The sequence below is a fragment of the Ursus americanus genome, chromosome 4, assembly GCF_024610735.1.
Source record: "Ursus americanus isolate L20-20 chromosome 4, mUrsAme1.1.p, whole genome shotgun sequence".
NCBI classification, from domain to species: domain Eukaryota; kingdom Metazoa; phylum Chordata; class Mammalia; order Carnivora; family Ursidae; genus Ursus; species Ursus americanus.
In genome coordinates this window covers 22,904,922-22,922,041 of record NC_142130.1, presented here as the reverse complement: position 1 = coordinate 22,922,041, position 17,120 = coordinate 22,904,922, and the positions used below count along the sequence as shown (strand labels likewise).

The following is a 17,120-nucleotide window of genomic DNA, read 5'->3' as shown; positions in this document are numbered from 1 at the left end:
ATCGTTTCATGACTTAAAAGGTAGAGGAAGCAAGGGGGAACTAGTTAGTCTGTACTTAACTCTGACCAGGAGGTGTGCAGCTGGTTGGCGATGTGGAAGGCACAGGAAACTTAGGAAGAAGTAACCAGATCATCGCCTCGTTTTATGATAGCAGAAGGAAGAAATATCATGCATCCCTACATTGTGCCCTGACTCACCTTCCTGCCTCTGCTACTTCTCACTTCCCTCTGGCACCTCCTGTCCCATTCTGATAAGAACCCCAGCCCAGACTTCAGGGTGGCCACCAGGGATTTGAGGGCATGAGAGTCGCCATGTCCCTTTCCCAGGAAAGCAGAGATTCTCCAATCCAAATTCAACAAGAAAGGCACACCACTTGTATTTCAAATTGGAATCAGAATCCATGAGGCCACAAAGCCAGTTTTATACATGGCAATGCAGTTCTGTTGTACCATTATTCCAGGGTATATCATTTTGAGCATTCCCAAGGTAGATAATATCATCCCAACGCAAGATAAAGGCACTAAGACACAGAGACTAAAGGACTTGCCCAAAACTACATGGCAAGTAAGTGAATGACCTGTGGCTTGAACCCAAACCTTTCTGGCTTCCAACCAGAGCTGCTTCAGCTCTACCTAGCTGTCTCCAAAACTAGATACATAATGGGTTAATTGGCTTTTGTAGGTCAGCCTGGGAACCCAACCTCAACAAAACATTGTTTCTATGGGGAAATGTGCTCAGAGTGACAAACAACTGGCTTAACCAAGGAACTTTTGTAACCTGACCTATCATAAATCTGGCACAGCCTCATGTTCAGAAAGGCTGGTTGTGGGAGAGAGGAGAGAGTAGGCTCATTCATCACCTCAGATGCTATGATACCACTCCAGTCCAGCTTTGTGTTTTGAAGGAGCTACGGTCTCAGATGCATCTGTAGAATAACCACTGCGAGGACCACGGGAGGGGCCCCTTGGTTTGTAAAACAGCTAGTGCAGTTCCAGCACACAGTAAACGTTGGGTAAGTGGGGACCGAGATGATTCTCAGCAGCTGGAGAGGGCGCTGAACAGAAGAGTGTGCAGAGGGAAGGCAAAGCTCTGCTGTCTCTCTCTTAGGGACCCAGCTGGCGATCATGGTAGGGTGTGGGTGTGGACCTGCTTCCGGGGTTGCCCCTACTCACCCAGATGGCTTCTAGTTTCTAGCCTTGCTTGGTCAGGACCCAGGATATGGCCTTCCTGGACACGAGCTCACTTCCAGCAAAGTGGCCTTTTCTAGGCATTTGGGACTTATGTTCTAATCAGCCATCCTCTCTCACCTGGGCCTTAACTGTCCCCACCTGCCTTCGAAGACCAGCCTCCCGGGCTGATGGATGTGTGAATGCTGGTAAAGCATAGTTCAGAATCAAAAACAAACACAACAGGTGTGCACTCCTGGCTCAATTGGTAGAGAATGCGACTCTTGACCTCAGGGTCATGAGTTCAAGTCCCACATTGGGCATCCTACTTAAAAAAAAAAAAAGTACACAACAGCTAAGCCATCATTAGAGAACCTTAGAGACACACATCGCCACCTGCCTTTGCCCCCTTTCCTCCAGGCGCAGGATTTCTTTTGTCCCAGTATTTGACTTTGCTCTCTGAGAACTGGGAGAGCAAGCTTACTCAGAGCCCTCTAGCATCGATCAAATTGGCCTGAGGGGGATTTTCATTCCATGAATAAATCTTCAAAGGAGGAAAAGATTGCTAAAAGCAGCCAAACTCTGTGAGATTTTTAAATTTTTATTTTATTTTTGATGGGGGAAGGGAGCAATTTTCTCTTGGCAAGGACAGACACTGACTGGAAAAACTCTCCAGACAGGCCCTCAGGAGAGGAAAACCCTAGCTGCCTCACCAGCTGTCGCTCCTGACGGTCACCCCCAAAGTGGCAGGACCATGTGGTGGCATGCACATCACTGTGGCAGATCTCAAGTTGGGCTGTGGGGTTTCGAGAGACCCCGTCACCTCCGAGAGGCCATGTCTGTGAGTGTGCTCAGTAGCAGAGTATCAGAGAAGCCTCCCTGTGTTGGCCTGTGTGTGTGCCTTCGCGCGAGCACATGCACGCACTTGCACATGCACACACACACGCACACACACGTGTCCTCGGATGCTACAGTGGGGGAGGATCAGATTTCAGACTTTGGCAGGCTTCATGCTGGAGTCCTGCCCTTTGGAGGAGATTTTGTCAGGTGCCAGACAGACATGGGGAAAGCTTACCAAAGGAGAATATGTCCGTAGTCCATGGAAACGAACTGTCTTGCATGAGAGAGAAGGGTCATTGTTCAGACGGGTAGATTTTCTGGACCCCAGACTCCATCACAGTGGTAGAGAAGAAGCCTAGTGGGTTTGGCTCTTTGTTACTTCAGGAGAAGAGTGGAGACCAGAGTCCGATAAGGAGGCCCAGACCACAGACTCTGTGGAGAAGAGTGCCACAGGGCCCTGAGCAACCAGAGCCGGCCAACCTAGAGCTGCAATCTGTTGGCCATGCCTGTGGCTGGGTAGACATGAACAAAGCACCCCCCACGAGCACCACGGAGGATGGCTGCCAGCTTTGCAGTCGCTAGCTCCACTGAGGTGGCTGACTTTTCCACTTCCAGGCAGTGACAGAAGCCAGGGCAGGTGGAAAGGTAAGGGACACAGACTAGAAGTGGGGAGCTGGGCCTTGGATTCCAGCCAGTGTGTCACCAAGGACTGGTCTCAGCTCCCTAATCTGTACCATGAGAAGGCTGCTCTGGCCTAGAAGAGAACCACCTTCTAGAGCTGCTGTGGACTAGCAGTTCTGCATGCCCCCTTTTACCGTCAAACAGTGCGCTATTTTTCTTCATTCCTCATCACTCACCGCCATGGGTGCCATACTGAACAAGATTTCTGTCAGTCATAAAGCTGTTCCAAGTAATAATTTGTTTTCCCATTTTTATTATTCAACAACATCCATTTACTATGCAGTCAGTGCCTCTGGTTACCAAGAGGTGACCCGTGTAACTGGTTTAATTCCATTCCATGGCAAAAAATTTTAACCCACTGGTTAGCCTAAACAGTCTTTATTACAAGTAAATGCACAAATACTGTTTCACATTACGAAATGTTGACAGCAACTCATGGACTCCTTTCATACTTTGGAAGATTCCTTGGAACCTGTGACCTTCTGGCTGGGAATCCCTGGACCCCAAAGGCCCCTTAAGTGCAAACGATCTGTCATCTGTGATTTTACAGGTAATTTTTCACACATGAAAATGAGCTAAGACGTTATTAAGGTGATTATAACAGAGGTTATTAAGAGGATTCCATATTTATGTGGTAAAATACATGCTAGGTATGTTCTTCATCCTCTCTTGGGCTTTTTGTTTCCTTTAGCTCCTTCTTGAACTCTTCCCTCTTTTTTTTGTTCCCCACATTTCTGTCCACCCCCTCCTGGTCTCTGGTCTCCAGTCCTCCAATCTATTCACTACCCTGGATTTTCCTGAGTGCTGTGAACACCAGTCTGTCCCCAGTATGGAAAACAGCCAGCAAATACCTTGCCCCTTGAAGCCGAAATACACTGAGCCAAGACAAATCTGTTGGCAGGAACAGTGGGCACAAGAGTCACACTCAGAGAACAAAAAACAGCTATTTTTAAAGCCTCCTTCCTGATTGCTGGGGGCTCACTTTCCCTTATAGCAGAGGGGCCACTGCCCCCTCTTGGAAAAGATTCTTCCATGCACAGCTCCGTGCCTGAGGGTCATGGAGTGCCCAATGCAGTGAGCAGTGAGAACAGGGGACAGCATGCAGGGTGGATCAGATGTGGTGACAAGCTCTCTGATGGGCCAGGGCAGCTGGGTGTGCGGGTGACACAGATGGCCTCTGCAGCACCTGTGAGGTGACAGTCACGGGCCCCTTACGGGACTTAATATCCTGGCCTTAGAACCAAGCCCACCTGCCTCCGCTCTTTTATTTATTTATTTTTTGAACCTTTGATCCAAACTTCAGTTAACACAATTACTAAACTCCCAAAGGCACTTGGGACACAAATAGTGTAAAAGGTTAACAGATAAAGTAGTCTCACTATTATGACTAACCTTCGTCATACAATTACAGTTCAGCTCAGGTGGCATTTGTTCTTTCTGGGTTATCACATCTGTTTGATGTCGCTAGATTATTATTTACCTTAGTAACCTGACACTAGTCGACTGTCTTCAGTACTAGTAGCAAGAACGGCACCAATTACTTGACAAACCCATAAGAGTAGTAACGGAAATTCTTCGCTTTGTTTTTTAATTGAGCTGAACCTTATGAAAATTTATAGTTAATGTGCTGACGTAGCCCGTTGGCTAGCTATAGTTTTCCCCAGATGTGTAGATTTTGGCCTTTAAAAAAATTGTATTTGGGGCGCCTGGTTGGCTCAGTCAGCTGAGTGTCTGACTCTCGGTTTCAGCTCAGGTCATGATCAGGGTCGTGAGATCCAGCCCCAAGTCCAGCTCCACGTCCAGCTCCACACTGGGTGTGGAGCTGCTTGAGATTCTCTCTCCCTCTTCATCTGCCCCCTCCCCCTCTAGAAAAACAACCCAAAAAAAATGAATTTGTTGCCAACTCTAATAATCAGATTTTACATAAAAACATATTTCTGGCTTCTCTTTAAAAGATGGCAGTTCTGGCAATACTGGGGCCCACAGCCCAGCCTGGTGGCAACGTGGAGCATGTGGGCTCTCCCACCCTGTCCTGGATTGTATTATCTTGCATTGTTCAGAGAGCTTGGAGAAACCTTAGAAATCAGTCATTCCAAGCCCTTCATTGTGATGAGGAAACTTAGGCCAGGACGCCCCAAGTAAGTCACGGTGTCACATGCCGATGTGTATGAGAACTAGGCCTACGAAGCCAATCCCCTGCCAGCTGGCCCAGCATGTCCTCCACCACATCAGTCCGCCCCCTCCACACAACACAGAACCCCATCTTGCAGGGAGCATCTCCTTGACAAGGCTGACAAAGAAGGCCTGGCTGACTGAGTCATGACCCACTCAGGGAACCTGATTATCAAAGCCCAAACCACAAAGAGGAATACCATCACTTCAAGGGCTCCTATTTCTAGAAATAGCTGTAGTGTCCTCTTTGTAGCCTTCTAAGCCCAAAGAAATGTTTTCATGTTTTCATGACTTCAAAAGTCTATAGCCCTTAAAACTTCCTAGAAAATCAGAAAAGGGCCATCAGAAGCTCCATTGCCTTTGTGAGTAAAAATGCCCAGCAGCTAGCTTGGTTTTACTTGTGGACATCCTTGAAAACGGGCTATTCATAGGCTGTCGGGATGATGACTGAATCCAGCCCTAAATTGCTGACAAATACAAAAGAACATTTTTAATTAGTCTCATTTTGCCCTCATCTGTCAAATGAGAGATTCAACTCACTGGTGTGCAATCGATGTTATTTTCTTATAAAGCTGGGGGAGATTAAGAAAACCCAGAAATAGAATCAACCCACAGTGTCACGGCTGCTGTTTGCCTCTCCTCCATGCGACTGAAAGTCCCTTGAGGAGCCCCGACGAGGGTCTTCTGCCTCAAGGATGGGCTCACCTAGGTAGTAGTTTTGAGCCTGACAATGCACCTAGGAGTTCTGTGGACATGGAAACCTGCCCCAGGACAACTGGTTAAGGATTAGTCATCTCCAGCTAAAAGGTGATTATGAGAAGGAAAGATATGTTGAGCAAAAAAAAAAAAAAAAAAAAAAAACTCAGGAAGAGAGATGCAGAAAAAACATTCCAGAAGTCACTAGAACATTGTTAGCTTAATTTTCTTCAAATACACTGGCTGTCTAGGATGGATCCCCCCACCCTACATCTGCTCCTCCCCCTGCAGCCGTAGGGGAATGAGTGTCCCAGTGATTGCATCCCCCAGTAACCAGAAAGAACAGTTAGTGAGTACTTCCCATGCGCTAAACGCTGCTTGGTGCTCTGTATTTGCCACAGGACCTTCACAATTTTGTTGAATAGAAAATAATGTTCCCTGGCACCTGGGTGGCTCAGTGGCTCGAGTGTCCACCTCTTGATTTCGGCTCAGGTCATGACCTCAGGGTTGTAGTGCTCCGCACTCAGCACAGAGTCTGCTTGTCCCCTTGCCCCCCCCCAATATAAAATAAATGAAATCTTTTTTAAAAAAAGAAAATAATATTCCCATTTTGTAGAAGAAATGAAGCTTCAAAGAACTCCCGTCACTCACCTAGCCAGCAAGTGGCAGAACACTAGCCTCTGAGATTCCACATGCCATGTTCTCGTACGGCCGAAGGTGAAGCACACAGAAACCAGCGCCATAGGCAGCAGCGGAGCCCTCCGACAAGGGTTCACTGTAAAGTGTCTGGGGAGGCATCTTCAAAAGAGAAGAAGGAACACTGGCGTTCAGGCTCTGGTTGGCAGGGTGGGGTAGGGGCTGCATCTCCCACGGCCAGTTGTAGAGTAGCACATGCCTATAGGCTTTTACCAAAGGCTTTGAAACGTGCTGGTGCTGGTCGAGGAAGGGGTAAAAAGGGCAGGTGGGACAGAGGAGAATGCACTTCAATCTGTGAATTTTTTATTGGTAGCAACAGGACCTATTCATAGACTTCTTCTGAGACCGAAAAGAGATAATATATGTAAAATGTTTAGCAGAGGACAAAATCAAGAGGCCAAAGCCTAGTTCCACATCAACAAAAAGCCCATTGGCACTCCATGCTCTGCAGATCTGCTCTGACAGTGTAGACAGACCCTAAGAAGCCCGGTTGCTGCTCCCCTGATGGCTTGGTGTGCAGTGATGGTAGGCTGGGTGTTTGGTTTAACCTCCTGATCTTACACAGCCTGAGAAAGGGGGCAACCGGAACCTGCAGGGAGCCCTGCCTCAGATACGCCTACCAGTGAAATCCTTGGCAACAACACCCCAACATATATAAAGAAAGGTTCTGTCTTCTCTTCTCTTACATCACTTGGCTTGAAGCCAGCCTCCACCTCAGGGCCCACCAATAATGGCTGACCTCAGTCAGGCAGGGTGCTGGGAGCCATCTTAACCTGATCAACCTTTATCCCAGTAGGGGTCCCTTCCTTTCTCTAGCTCAACCCCCATGGCCCCAGCCTTCGTACTTTCAACCATTTCGGTGGCTAGGACAGAGACAACCAAAATAATACCCCTTTATATTACCTCAAATAAAGGCTAGTGGCTATTTTTCTGATTAAACACATAAGTGACCTTCTTCATCAAGAGAGTACTTTGATTACTGACGGGGCATCAGCAACATTCAATCAACAAACTTAATGTGTATAGGGGATGAGGGCCTTCTGTGGGTCAGGACCTGTTCTAGATGATTTCACATGTCTCTTAAACTGGTTTGCCTTCCAGCTTTCCCTGTAGCACTCTGTGTTGGGCATGGCCCCAGGACCCTGCCCCTGCCCCATTTCTGGGTGAGCGGAGACAAGGCAAAGTGCAGGGTGTCCTGGGAGTATCTGGCTTTACAGGGTCTGTTCTGGTCTCCCTGACTGTGACACTGTGTAGATTCAAAACCAGGAGGTTCCTATGACAAATCCAATCCCAACTCTTCTCGAACTCCCTTGGCCCCTGGGAGCTGGGACGGCCTGACACTCTGCATCAGGCAATATCTCCTAGGATGTAATGTAACCACTGACACCCCAGGTCCCCAAGTGCATCCATTTAACAACCTGGGGAAGGAGAACCACAGCGGTCTAGGAAGCACAGTAGGAACACATGGCACCAGACCACAAAAGCACCCTACGGTCCGTGGCAGGGCAGCAAAGCACAAACAGGGTTGGGCGCCACTCTGTACTAACTCGCTTTGCAACCTTAGACAAGTTACTTATCCTCCCCAAGTCATAGTTCCCTTATTTGTAGCAATAATAACTACCTCATAGGGTTCTTCTGAGACTTGAAAGAGACAGCATATGTAAAATGTTCAGCGGCCATGGCTACAGACCACGGAAATAGAATGTATTCACTGCTAACTAAAATGTGCCTGAGTTAGAAAAAGAAGTGAAAGCTCTTAAATTTGGGACGCATAGTCTTCTGTGGGTCAAAGGTCGAATATTAGTGACTTGGTGAAGCTATTAAAAGTATGTGCGCTCTGTGAGGCCAGGGATTTGTATTCATCACTATCTCCAAGCCTTACACAGTGCCTGGTCCGTAGAATGGCTCAACAGATGTTCCGTGGACGCATGCATGGACAGATGGGCCCAAACACCGAAGTGCCGTCCTTCAGTTACAAAGAAGACCACCACTGGAGAATTGATTGCCTGTGTCCCTCTCTCAGTGAATGGCACCTGCCATCTCCCATGCTAGGACAAAAACTTGGGTGTTACGGCGACAACTCTTTCTCATTCGCTCCTCACAACCAACCCAACTTTGTCAGTCCTACCTCCTAACCTCCTAAAGTTTCCCTTGTGAACGCGTTCTCTTCTCCGTCCCTCTGCTGTCACTACCTTCGTTCAGGCCCTTCCCAGTTTGTTCTGGATTTCTACACCACCTCCAAACCACTCTCTAGGCCTCCAGTCTGTACCCACCCCTTCCAAGCCACTCTCCACACTTGCGACAGAGTGGTTTTTTAAAAGCACACATTTGATCAGGTCATTACTGCCACTCCCCCACACCCCCCTGTAAGGATGGTCCATGACACGCTGTAGACTTAAAAATAAAGCCCGAACACCTAAACGTAACATCCCCAGCCTTTACAAACATGCTCCTGCCTGCCTCTCCAGCCTTACCTGGCCAATGAGCAGCCCACCCACCTTGAGCTCAGGTCACCTGCAGCAAGTTTATGCTCTCTCTTGCCTTGCGTCATTGCCTAGGCTTCTTCCTCTGGCTGGAATGCTCCACTTTCTCTGTTCCCTTCCACGTTCTTCAGAACTCAACCTTGGCATCGCCCCCCTAGGTTGCTTTCTCTGATCGCCGCCGCCTCACTAAGAATTGGCTGTCCCTTCTCCTAGGTACCCCCAGTGCTTAAAGCCTGGCTCACAGCTCGATGATCTCTTTCTTTGTCTGTCCTTCCCAGGCGCCTGGCTCACGTAGCGCTGCGTTTTGTTCTTCAGGGTACCTAGTGGACCCCCAGCGAGTTCCGGCACAATGAGTTCCTTGAACTGATAAACGCTTTGTCTCACACCAAACATGCACTTGCTCAGAAACATGCTCCTAATCAACATCGTGTCTTTGCACAGTTGTGTGACAGTCAAGATAATTAACCAAGGATTAGGGTGTGGTCTGTGATCTGGAAAAACCTATTAGAATGAACATGTGGAGAACATATGTTTCTAACCACAAGTCAAGACACATGATCCAACAGATAGGATCACCTCTTTTCCTGTCCTAGAAAAATGTGCACGTATAATGTCTCCAGCCACCCAACCTGCTCTGTCATTTTTGCCCTACTATGTTATCCAAATCTGTCAACTCAAGACATTGAAATAATAGCCAATATGTAAGCAGCTAACATTCGTGGGGCGCTTGCTATGCAGCGAGCATTATGTGAAGTGCTTTGCAATTGCCTCATTTAACTTACCCTTTGAAGCAGATCTTTTTATCAACTCCATTTTACAGATGAGGAAAGTGAGGCTTAATGCTTGCCAAAGATCACACAGGCAGCAACAGACATCTTCCCAGCAATGGATGAGTAGTCTGTTTGATCCTCTTAATCATTCTGCGACGCTGACCTAACCATGACCTCTTAACCTTATTAGATTATCAGAAAAGCCACTTCTGGGCAAAAATAGCTGGTGGCTTCCGGAAATTTTTATTAAAACTCTAAATCTCCTGGCAATAACTTTCAAAAGTCATGATTCAGACCAGAAGTGATATTTGAAAATGGAATCACAATGCAGGTCTCTTGGCTACAGAGATGCTTTCGCTGCCGGGGAGGAATGCTCAAACCTTGACATTTATGACAATCTGTGTTTTTCCTGTCCCTGGGTTTTTGCCATCATTGCCTATGGAGAGGCGTTGACCCTCATTTTATCCTCCCTGAGGAATCCTGTCAGGTGTCATCAGTCTGTTCTGTTCCTTGGTTGTCACTTCACTGGTGGCTAGAGGAACGTTTCTTGAAGTCTTGACTACTGACCACCTGCATAATGAGCCCCGGGGCACTCCTGCATCTTCCTGGGCCCCATCCCATAATTATCACAGGGACTCTCTACAGATCGAGGCCCGGGAAGCAGCATGTAAATCACATTCTCCTGGCAGTTCTTACGAATACTAATGTTTCCGAACCACACATCTGTCTCCACATCCTCACAGCACCAGGTGTGGTCCCTGCACCAGCATCCACAGCTGAAGGTTAGAAGCTGTGTTAGAGGACACAGAATTCGTAGGCCCCGGTCCTGAATGACTGGATCAGAACCCGCATCTTAATGAGGTCCCCAGGTGATCTGTATTCACGTTACTGTGTCTACAAAGAACCAGTGGTCTAGAACCATGTTTCCCAATATTTTTCACTCCACGGCAGGCGTAGAAAACAAAAGCACTTGTTTGGCATACAGATGAGAATGCCCGCTGTGACAGCAGGGCTCAGCCTGCCCCAGACCCCAGCCTGGCCACCCCGAAGACCGAGGGGATTGATATTCCAGGCGTGTCTGACTGCAGCACACTCTTGTAGAAGCACCGGTCTACTTAAAAGTATCCCCACTTCTGCTAACTTTCTTCATTAGGCAGAACTCCCTAAATCCTGCCTATTCTCATGTCCCTCATTATTTATTATTTCTTTTCATACATATGCAGAGTCAGAAAGGCTACTTCCCAGTCAACTGGGTCTTAGAAATCATCATGCAATGGAAGAACATAGACTCATCATCTTTATGTTCTCTTTGAGAAATGCAGAGATAAAAGTTGTCTTTTATTCTGAAGACTCTTCTCCTGTGGCCCAGGGAATACTAGGAAGAAATAAGAGCCTTCTTCCCTCCAAAGAATGCTCCGTTCCTCTTAGGCCACGAGGATGGCGAATCAGCGGTGCACAAGGGGGCTTCCTCTCCCCTGAAGAATGTGCCAAGAAAAAAGTGATTTTGTTGGCTCCTTCCTTAGCAAAATCTGTCAGCTTATCAACTGGACAGGTGTCCCTTCTCTTAGCCAGCCCCTCGTAATGGGATGACAGGTGGGGTGGAAGGAATGGAAGACCGGCAGACACACTTCTTGGTGAGACCATCTGATCAAAATAACCGAGTGTCAGGACACACGTTCTGACTTTGCCAAGCCCCCAGCTACGTGGGAATCCCGTCCTCCCTCCCCCCCACTATAGAAAATGTTGAAAATTTTTAAAGCTCAAAATGGTGAGCTCTTACTTTGAAGCAAACGACAGGGTCTCCCCCTAAATGAAATATTGCCATGACCTAAACACATGCAATCGAGGAAGAAGTTGGGGGGGGAGCTCTTGCTACCAAACAACTCACTTTTTTTCTTCTCTTTCCACCTCGTCTGCAAATCTGTGTCTGATTCCCTCCACTCTGCTTCCCTCAGGCCGAGCATAGACAAAGCAGCACATGTTTGGGCTGGTGTAGTGTGGGACTCTCTCTTCTCTGCCCCGAGACTGTATACACCTCGAGTCTCAAGTCTGTCCGATCTTCCCTCCGTACCCCAGCAATACCCGAGACAGGGCTCTACCTGAACTCCTTCTGCATTAGCGGCGGGAAGGAGCGCGATCAAAGCGTGATGTCACTTGCCACCTTCTGGTGGATTTTCACAGAAACTCTTCCCTTGATCCAGATGCAGAGGCCAGCTCGCCTCTCTCCTGCTCTGACCGGGAAGTGCAGAGCCACTGGTGGTTCAGCCAAGTAGCCATGATGTCTAAGAAATGAACGGGTTTTTCTCTAAGTTCGTAGCCGGAACAGTGGGTGGAAAATGTCTACCCCGGTCATCTGTTTAACAAGTGCTGAAAACACAGGCGTGGGGGAGGCTTGGGCCTCCCAGCCCCAATAGCATAGCTATTTGACGCGACCGTTTCAAAGACAGAATACTGAGCCGGCTCTCTGTTTCGCGGGGCAGGATGAAGAACAAGCTGTGGTACTTTGAATTCGGCACCTCAGAGACCTTTGCAGCCACCTGCAAGAAGCTCCATGACCACGTAGAGTTGGAGGTAAGTCCCCGCATGGGAATAAGGCTTTCTAGGCCTCGCTTCTGGTCCTGGACTGTCACACACACCCTCAGGACATGTCCCCGGGGTCCTTAGGAAGTGACCCGGAGTGGAGCCCATTTGTGGTGTCTCTGTCCTGTTCCCGGACGCCTCCGCAACCTCCCTCTGACCTGCCTTTCCTGGCCTGTCCAGGGAGGCCCTGGGGCTCTGGGGCCTAGAGATGCATTCCTGTCCTCAGCCCTGTCCCCACCGTGGCCTTGCAATTCCCCCTTTTCAGAGAGGCAAAGACGTAGTTGCTGCCAACATAGGGCGACAGGCTGCTGGGGTGGCAGGGGTAATGGTCTGGGAGCCGACAGGCACAGGGCAGATATCCCCCAGCTCACTCGGCCTCCGCGGTCACAGCTGCTTCAAGGAGCCGTTCAGAGGTACCCAGGGTCGGCTTCGTGGGGGTGCAGTTGCTCAGAGGGGCCTCGGGATAATGTTGTTCTGTCAACGTCTTGAAATTCTTGATAACTTTCTACCAGAGGGCCCCGCCTTTTCATCGTGAACTGGGCCCCTCAAATTCCCTGGCTGCCCCTGTTGGCACACTCGTGGTTTCCTAACTGTCCCGGCACTTGCAGCGGCCTGCCTCACACGGGCCTGCCTGAGGCTTCCCTCCCGCTCAGCCCACTCCTGCTGGGCTCCCCTCAGAAGTCTCTTCACCACTAGAAGAAGGCCTCTTTGGTCTCTGGCCACCGGAGAGCCCAGACTGTCTATTCACTCCAGCCTGTCTCTGCTCCACGGGGCCTCCGGCTGTGGGTTCCCCGGCCCATAGTTCTCAGCCACCATGCCACCTTCCCGTGGGATTCCGGCCTGTAGCCTCGTTTTCACTTGAGAAAAACAAGTGAAAGAGGCAGCCAACGCGTTCAGCCAGGATGGGCTCACCAGCGTTGTCCCTCAGCCTGCATTAGCAGTCAAGTGGGGCCTGGGCACCCCTTGGAGGAGGAGCATTTGGCCTAAAGCAGTGTGGGAAAGCCCCGCCATTCCCTGTCGAAGGCAGCCTGTGCTCACAGGGAGTTTTCACAAACAACACACAAAGCCAGAGATTCTCTGCTTCCATTTGACTCATCTGCCTGCCTCTCCCCTTCGGTTGCCGGGTTACCAACGGGGGGGGGGGGGGGAGCTGGTCAGGGCTAATCCCTGGAACTGGTGCCCAGCTCCCTCGGAGGACAGAAGGGCCCAGGCGCCGGGGCTGTGTGTTCCCAGGTGGGACCGGCTACACCTGGGAGAGGCCCAGGAGCTAGCCCACCTCTCTCAACCCACCGCCTGGGAGCTGCAGGGAGGGAGGAAGGGGGCTGGGCTTGGAGACCGAGCCAGGCCAACAGAGATGTGTGTGCATTTTTCCTGTTGGCATGATCGTCTGCTGGGGTCTCTTTAAATATACCCCAAGTGAGGGACAGCCCTGGCCTAACCACTGCCAGCTGCAGACGCACAGCACAGGCTTGTCCTCCCTGCAGCTGGCCTTGAAACTGTGCCCAGAATAGAGCAGCTCAGCTCCCCTGCCTCTGCAGCTCGCCCTCCCGGCTCCTCCTGCCCTGCCCATGGTTCCCTCTGGGTCCAAGACACAAGGGCTCTTCCTCAACCACGGAGAGGGGCTAGTGGCCTCGTTGCAGAAGATGCTGGGGACCTCTGGTGGGGGTGGGACTGTTCAAACTACGGGTTGTTGGGGGCCTGGGGGAGCATTTCCTGTGTTCCTTATCTATCCATAATGAGTCCTTTTAGTATTTATTCATGAGGGGGGAGGTCATGGGCAGGCCATTTCTAACAGCCTGCAGGATCGGGCAGGCACCGTTATTGCATCCAGAGAGCAGCCAGAGGATGGTCCTGTGCCTTGGGATCCAGGGGAGGACAGGGAGGCCAACGGGGGCGAGGCGTGTGGGTGACAGGGGCTGGGAGGCCGCAGAGCACGACGGGTAGATGTGAGAGCATCCGGGGCCTCAGGGAGAGCAGCAGGGGAAGCTGGCGAAGTGGCCTGCTAAAGTAACCACTCCACACGACAGCCCAGGCCTGTGAGGACCAGCACGCTCCTCAGTTCGTGGCCAGTGACCCCAAGAATAACCCCTGCAGGTATTTGTACTACACATCACTGTTTCCAAAGCCCTGTGTCAGCTCATTGCACAGTCACACAGCAACCCTGTGAGCTGCGTTGGCCAGGTGTTTTTATCCCCATTTCATGGGAAAGCAAGCTGAGGCCCGGAAGTGTAGAAGGGTAAACAGAAGGAAGAGAAAAGTACAAAGGGAAGAGGAAAAAGTCAGATGCTTTGACTGACTACCATTATGTGTCCTCATTTGACACAGGAACCCAGTGAGGCAAGTATCTCACATTTTTTAAATAAAGACACTGAGGCTCAGATACATTAAATAGCTTGACCAAGATTCTGGTCAAGCCGGAAACTAGTAAGAGAGAAGATTCTAGGTCTCCTGGATAAGTCTAGCTTAGAGCTCACTAAACAGAGATTTACCTTGAAAGTGCTAGAAACTCTGTGAATTCTTCACCATGAATGCACCGTTTCTTCCTCCTTTGTTGAATGTGGGCCCATTTGGTTCCCTCTCAGCCGAGGCAGCTAGGTGGGTTTGCTGAGAAATGCTTTAAAACTGAAGAACACACACAGCCCTAAACGGCTCTGTTGAGAAAGGAATGGGTTCGTGCTGGACCGCAGGAGAGTCAGAGTTATGCCTTCCAGTTTACAAAAGGCTTTCCCATGCAGCTTCTCATTTCATTTTGATCCTCGGACCATCCAGGGCAAATATTCACATCATCAGTTTAAGGGTGAGGAAGCTGAGGCTGAGACGTTCAGCAACTTAAGAAAGAGCACAAAGATTAGGAGCTGAGGGGAACAGAGTAAAGTCTATACAGTTGTGCTGTGTGTGTGTGTGTGTGTGTGTGTGTGTGTGTGTGTGGTGTGTGTGTGATGCTGGCCAAAATCTGGGTGGTAAGACTTAAAGCTAACCTGAGATGATGCAGGGAAGGTCTTCATTAAAAGTCTTTCACAGGAAACAGCCTATTTCTCTGAGGCTAATGGCTTCTTGAGAAGGAGGACTAGGAGACTCAGTCGCTTCTCTGAAAGCTTACGGCCCAGCTGACAGAACGCACAACAGCTGGTTAATATAGTATCCTCACTTAACTAGTGCTAAGGAAATTGAATCCGGGGGTCCTGGGGAGCCATGTGAGCCAGATCACTCTAGACGCTGTGTCGAGCTGCTCAGAGACTCAGGCAGGGGAGAAGATAACTCGAGATCTCCTGCTCACCTGCAGAGATCAGGGCGGGCACCGTGAAAGGCGCCCGGCCGAGACACGCAAGAACAGGACGTGAGCCCTGTTCTGCTGTTAGGTCAAGTCACTTGCTGCACAGTGTGTCTGGGCCTCAGTATTGTCATCTATAAAATGGGAGGAAAGGGGGTTAGCCTACTTCCCAAGGCTATTATCTGGATTAAAGTTTTCAGGTTTGTTGGGTTTTTTTCAACCTAACAATGGAGCTAAGTGCCTCACAGAATCTGCAAAGCGGCCCCAAGGGGCAGGTGTCATAATCAGCTTCCCAGAGTAGGGGATAGAAGCTGAGAGAGGGCAGGGAGCTCCCCTGAAGTCTACAGCCTACGAATGGTCAGGCCAGGCTTCGAATTCAGATTTGACCCCAAACCCTGGCTACTGACACTTCTGTTTAGAACCCAGATTCTCAACTAGGTACGGGGCCTGTGTGATCTCCTTTTATTCACATGCTTGTGTTTATTTTAACATTTCGGACGGCATTAAAAGTAGGCATGAGATTGTTTTACGTTTATCAAAAAGAGAGCATAAAAAACATTGCACATGCTCGTTCTGAATGCTTCCTTCCCGGTAACATGGAGGAAGGCCCATGAAAGCTCGTGTCGTTCTGGAAGATAGGTGCTCCGTAAATGGTGGTTCCCCCATGACTCTCATCAGCCCTGGTCTGAGGCTTCTCGCAGAATCTCTTGTCTCCGGCTTCCCTTCCAAAGCTACCGTTAAGGTGCATTTTAATCTGATTTCACCTGAATAAACAGATAGGGGCTGGGGTGAGGGAGGGACACAGTGAGTCACCTCCCCCACCCCAGGCCCAGAATAGCTTTGGAAAGGTGCTTAGACGTGATCATAGGGAGGCGGAGCCAGCCAGGCAGGCTTCGACTAGAGCGCTTTATTTTACATGCTGTGGAAATTTTTCATTTTACTGGCTAAAAATAAGAACTTCCAAAATTCCTTGATATTTTATCTACTTTAAAACAATGTGCACAAGGGAAGGCTAGCTGGCTCCACTAATATGAATTTCTGCATGGGGAAAAGTGACGCCAGATTTGGAAGCTGCTCAGAAATATCTGTTATCCTGTATATTTTGGGAATCTGCACATCACTGCCCCCCCCCACATTTAATTGAGGATTTTTAAAAAATGCAACCAAGTCTCAAGAACAATATATCAAATACTGCCATTTTCCCCTCACTTACAAATGATATTTGTCCATATTTTGCTTTATTTCCTTCAAGCATTTGTTTAATCAAAGGCAGACAATAGTACAGCTAGAACTGAGTTCCCCCACAATTCTTTTGTGCCCTGCAATTTGCCTTTCTCACTGACCACGACATTCTCGAGATCTCTCCGTGCTCATGTTGACAAAGCTAGTTCATTGCCCCCGCCCCGCGGTGGCGAGGATGCGCAGAAGTGAGACCCTTCGCCGCCACCACGGAAATGTGAGTGGTGACCACTTTACAGAGCGGTTTAGCAACATACGCTCGACTGAAAATGCATCTGTAGACCAGATGACCCAGTAGGTTCTTTGCAACCCAGACCTAGAGCATTTCCTGCATGCAAGCTCACCAGAGGGTAGGCATGGATTTGCAGTGCAGCATTTTGTTATTACAACAAAATGAAACCAACCCAACTGACTGTGTTATTCTAACACTTTGAAGACAGTGTGAGTGGAAGTACTAAATGCCACTGAATTATACACTTGAAAATGGTTAATTCTGTGTTATGTGAATTTCATCTCAATTTTTAGA

General features: G+C 49.2%; 1 protein-coding gene across 4 annotated transcripts in view; it reads left to right on the top strand.

The window, feature by feature from the left end:
- The window catches only part of DGKG (diacylglycerol kinase gamma), a 203,539-nt gene that overhangs the window by 123,423 nt on the left and 62,996 nt on the right, over nt 1-17,120 (top strand). For all 4 annotated transcript variants that reach the window (XM_087861478.1, XM_087861477.1, XM_087861476.1 and 1 more), the window contains one exon: nt 11,985-12,075. In XM_087861478.1, the coding sequence (XP_087717604.1) occupies nt 11,985-12,075 (91 nt within the window). The remainder of the gene's footprint in view (nt 1-11,984; nt 12,076-17,120) is intronic.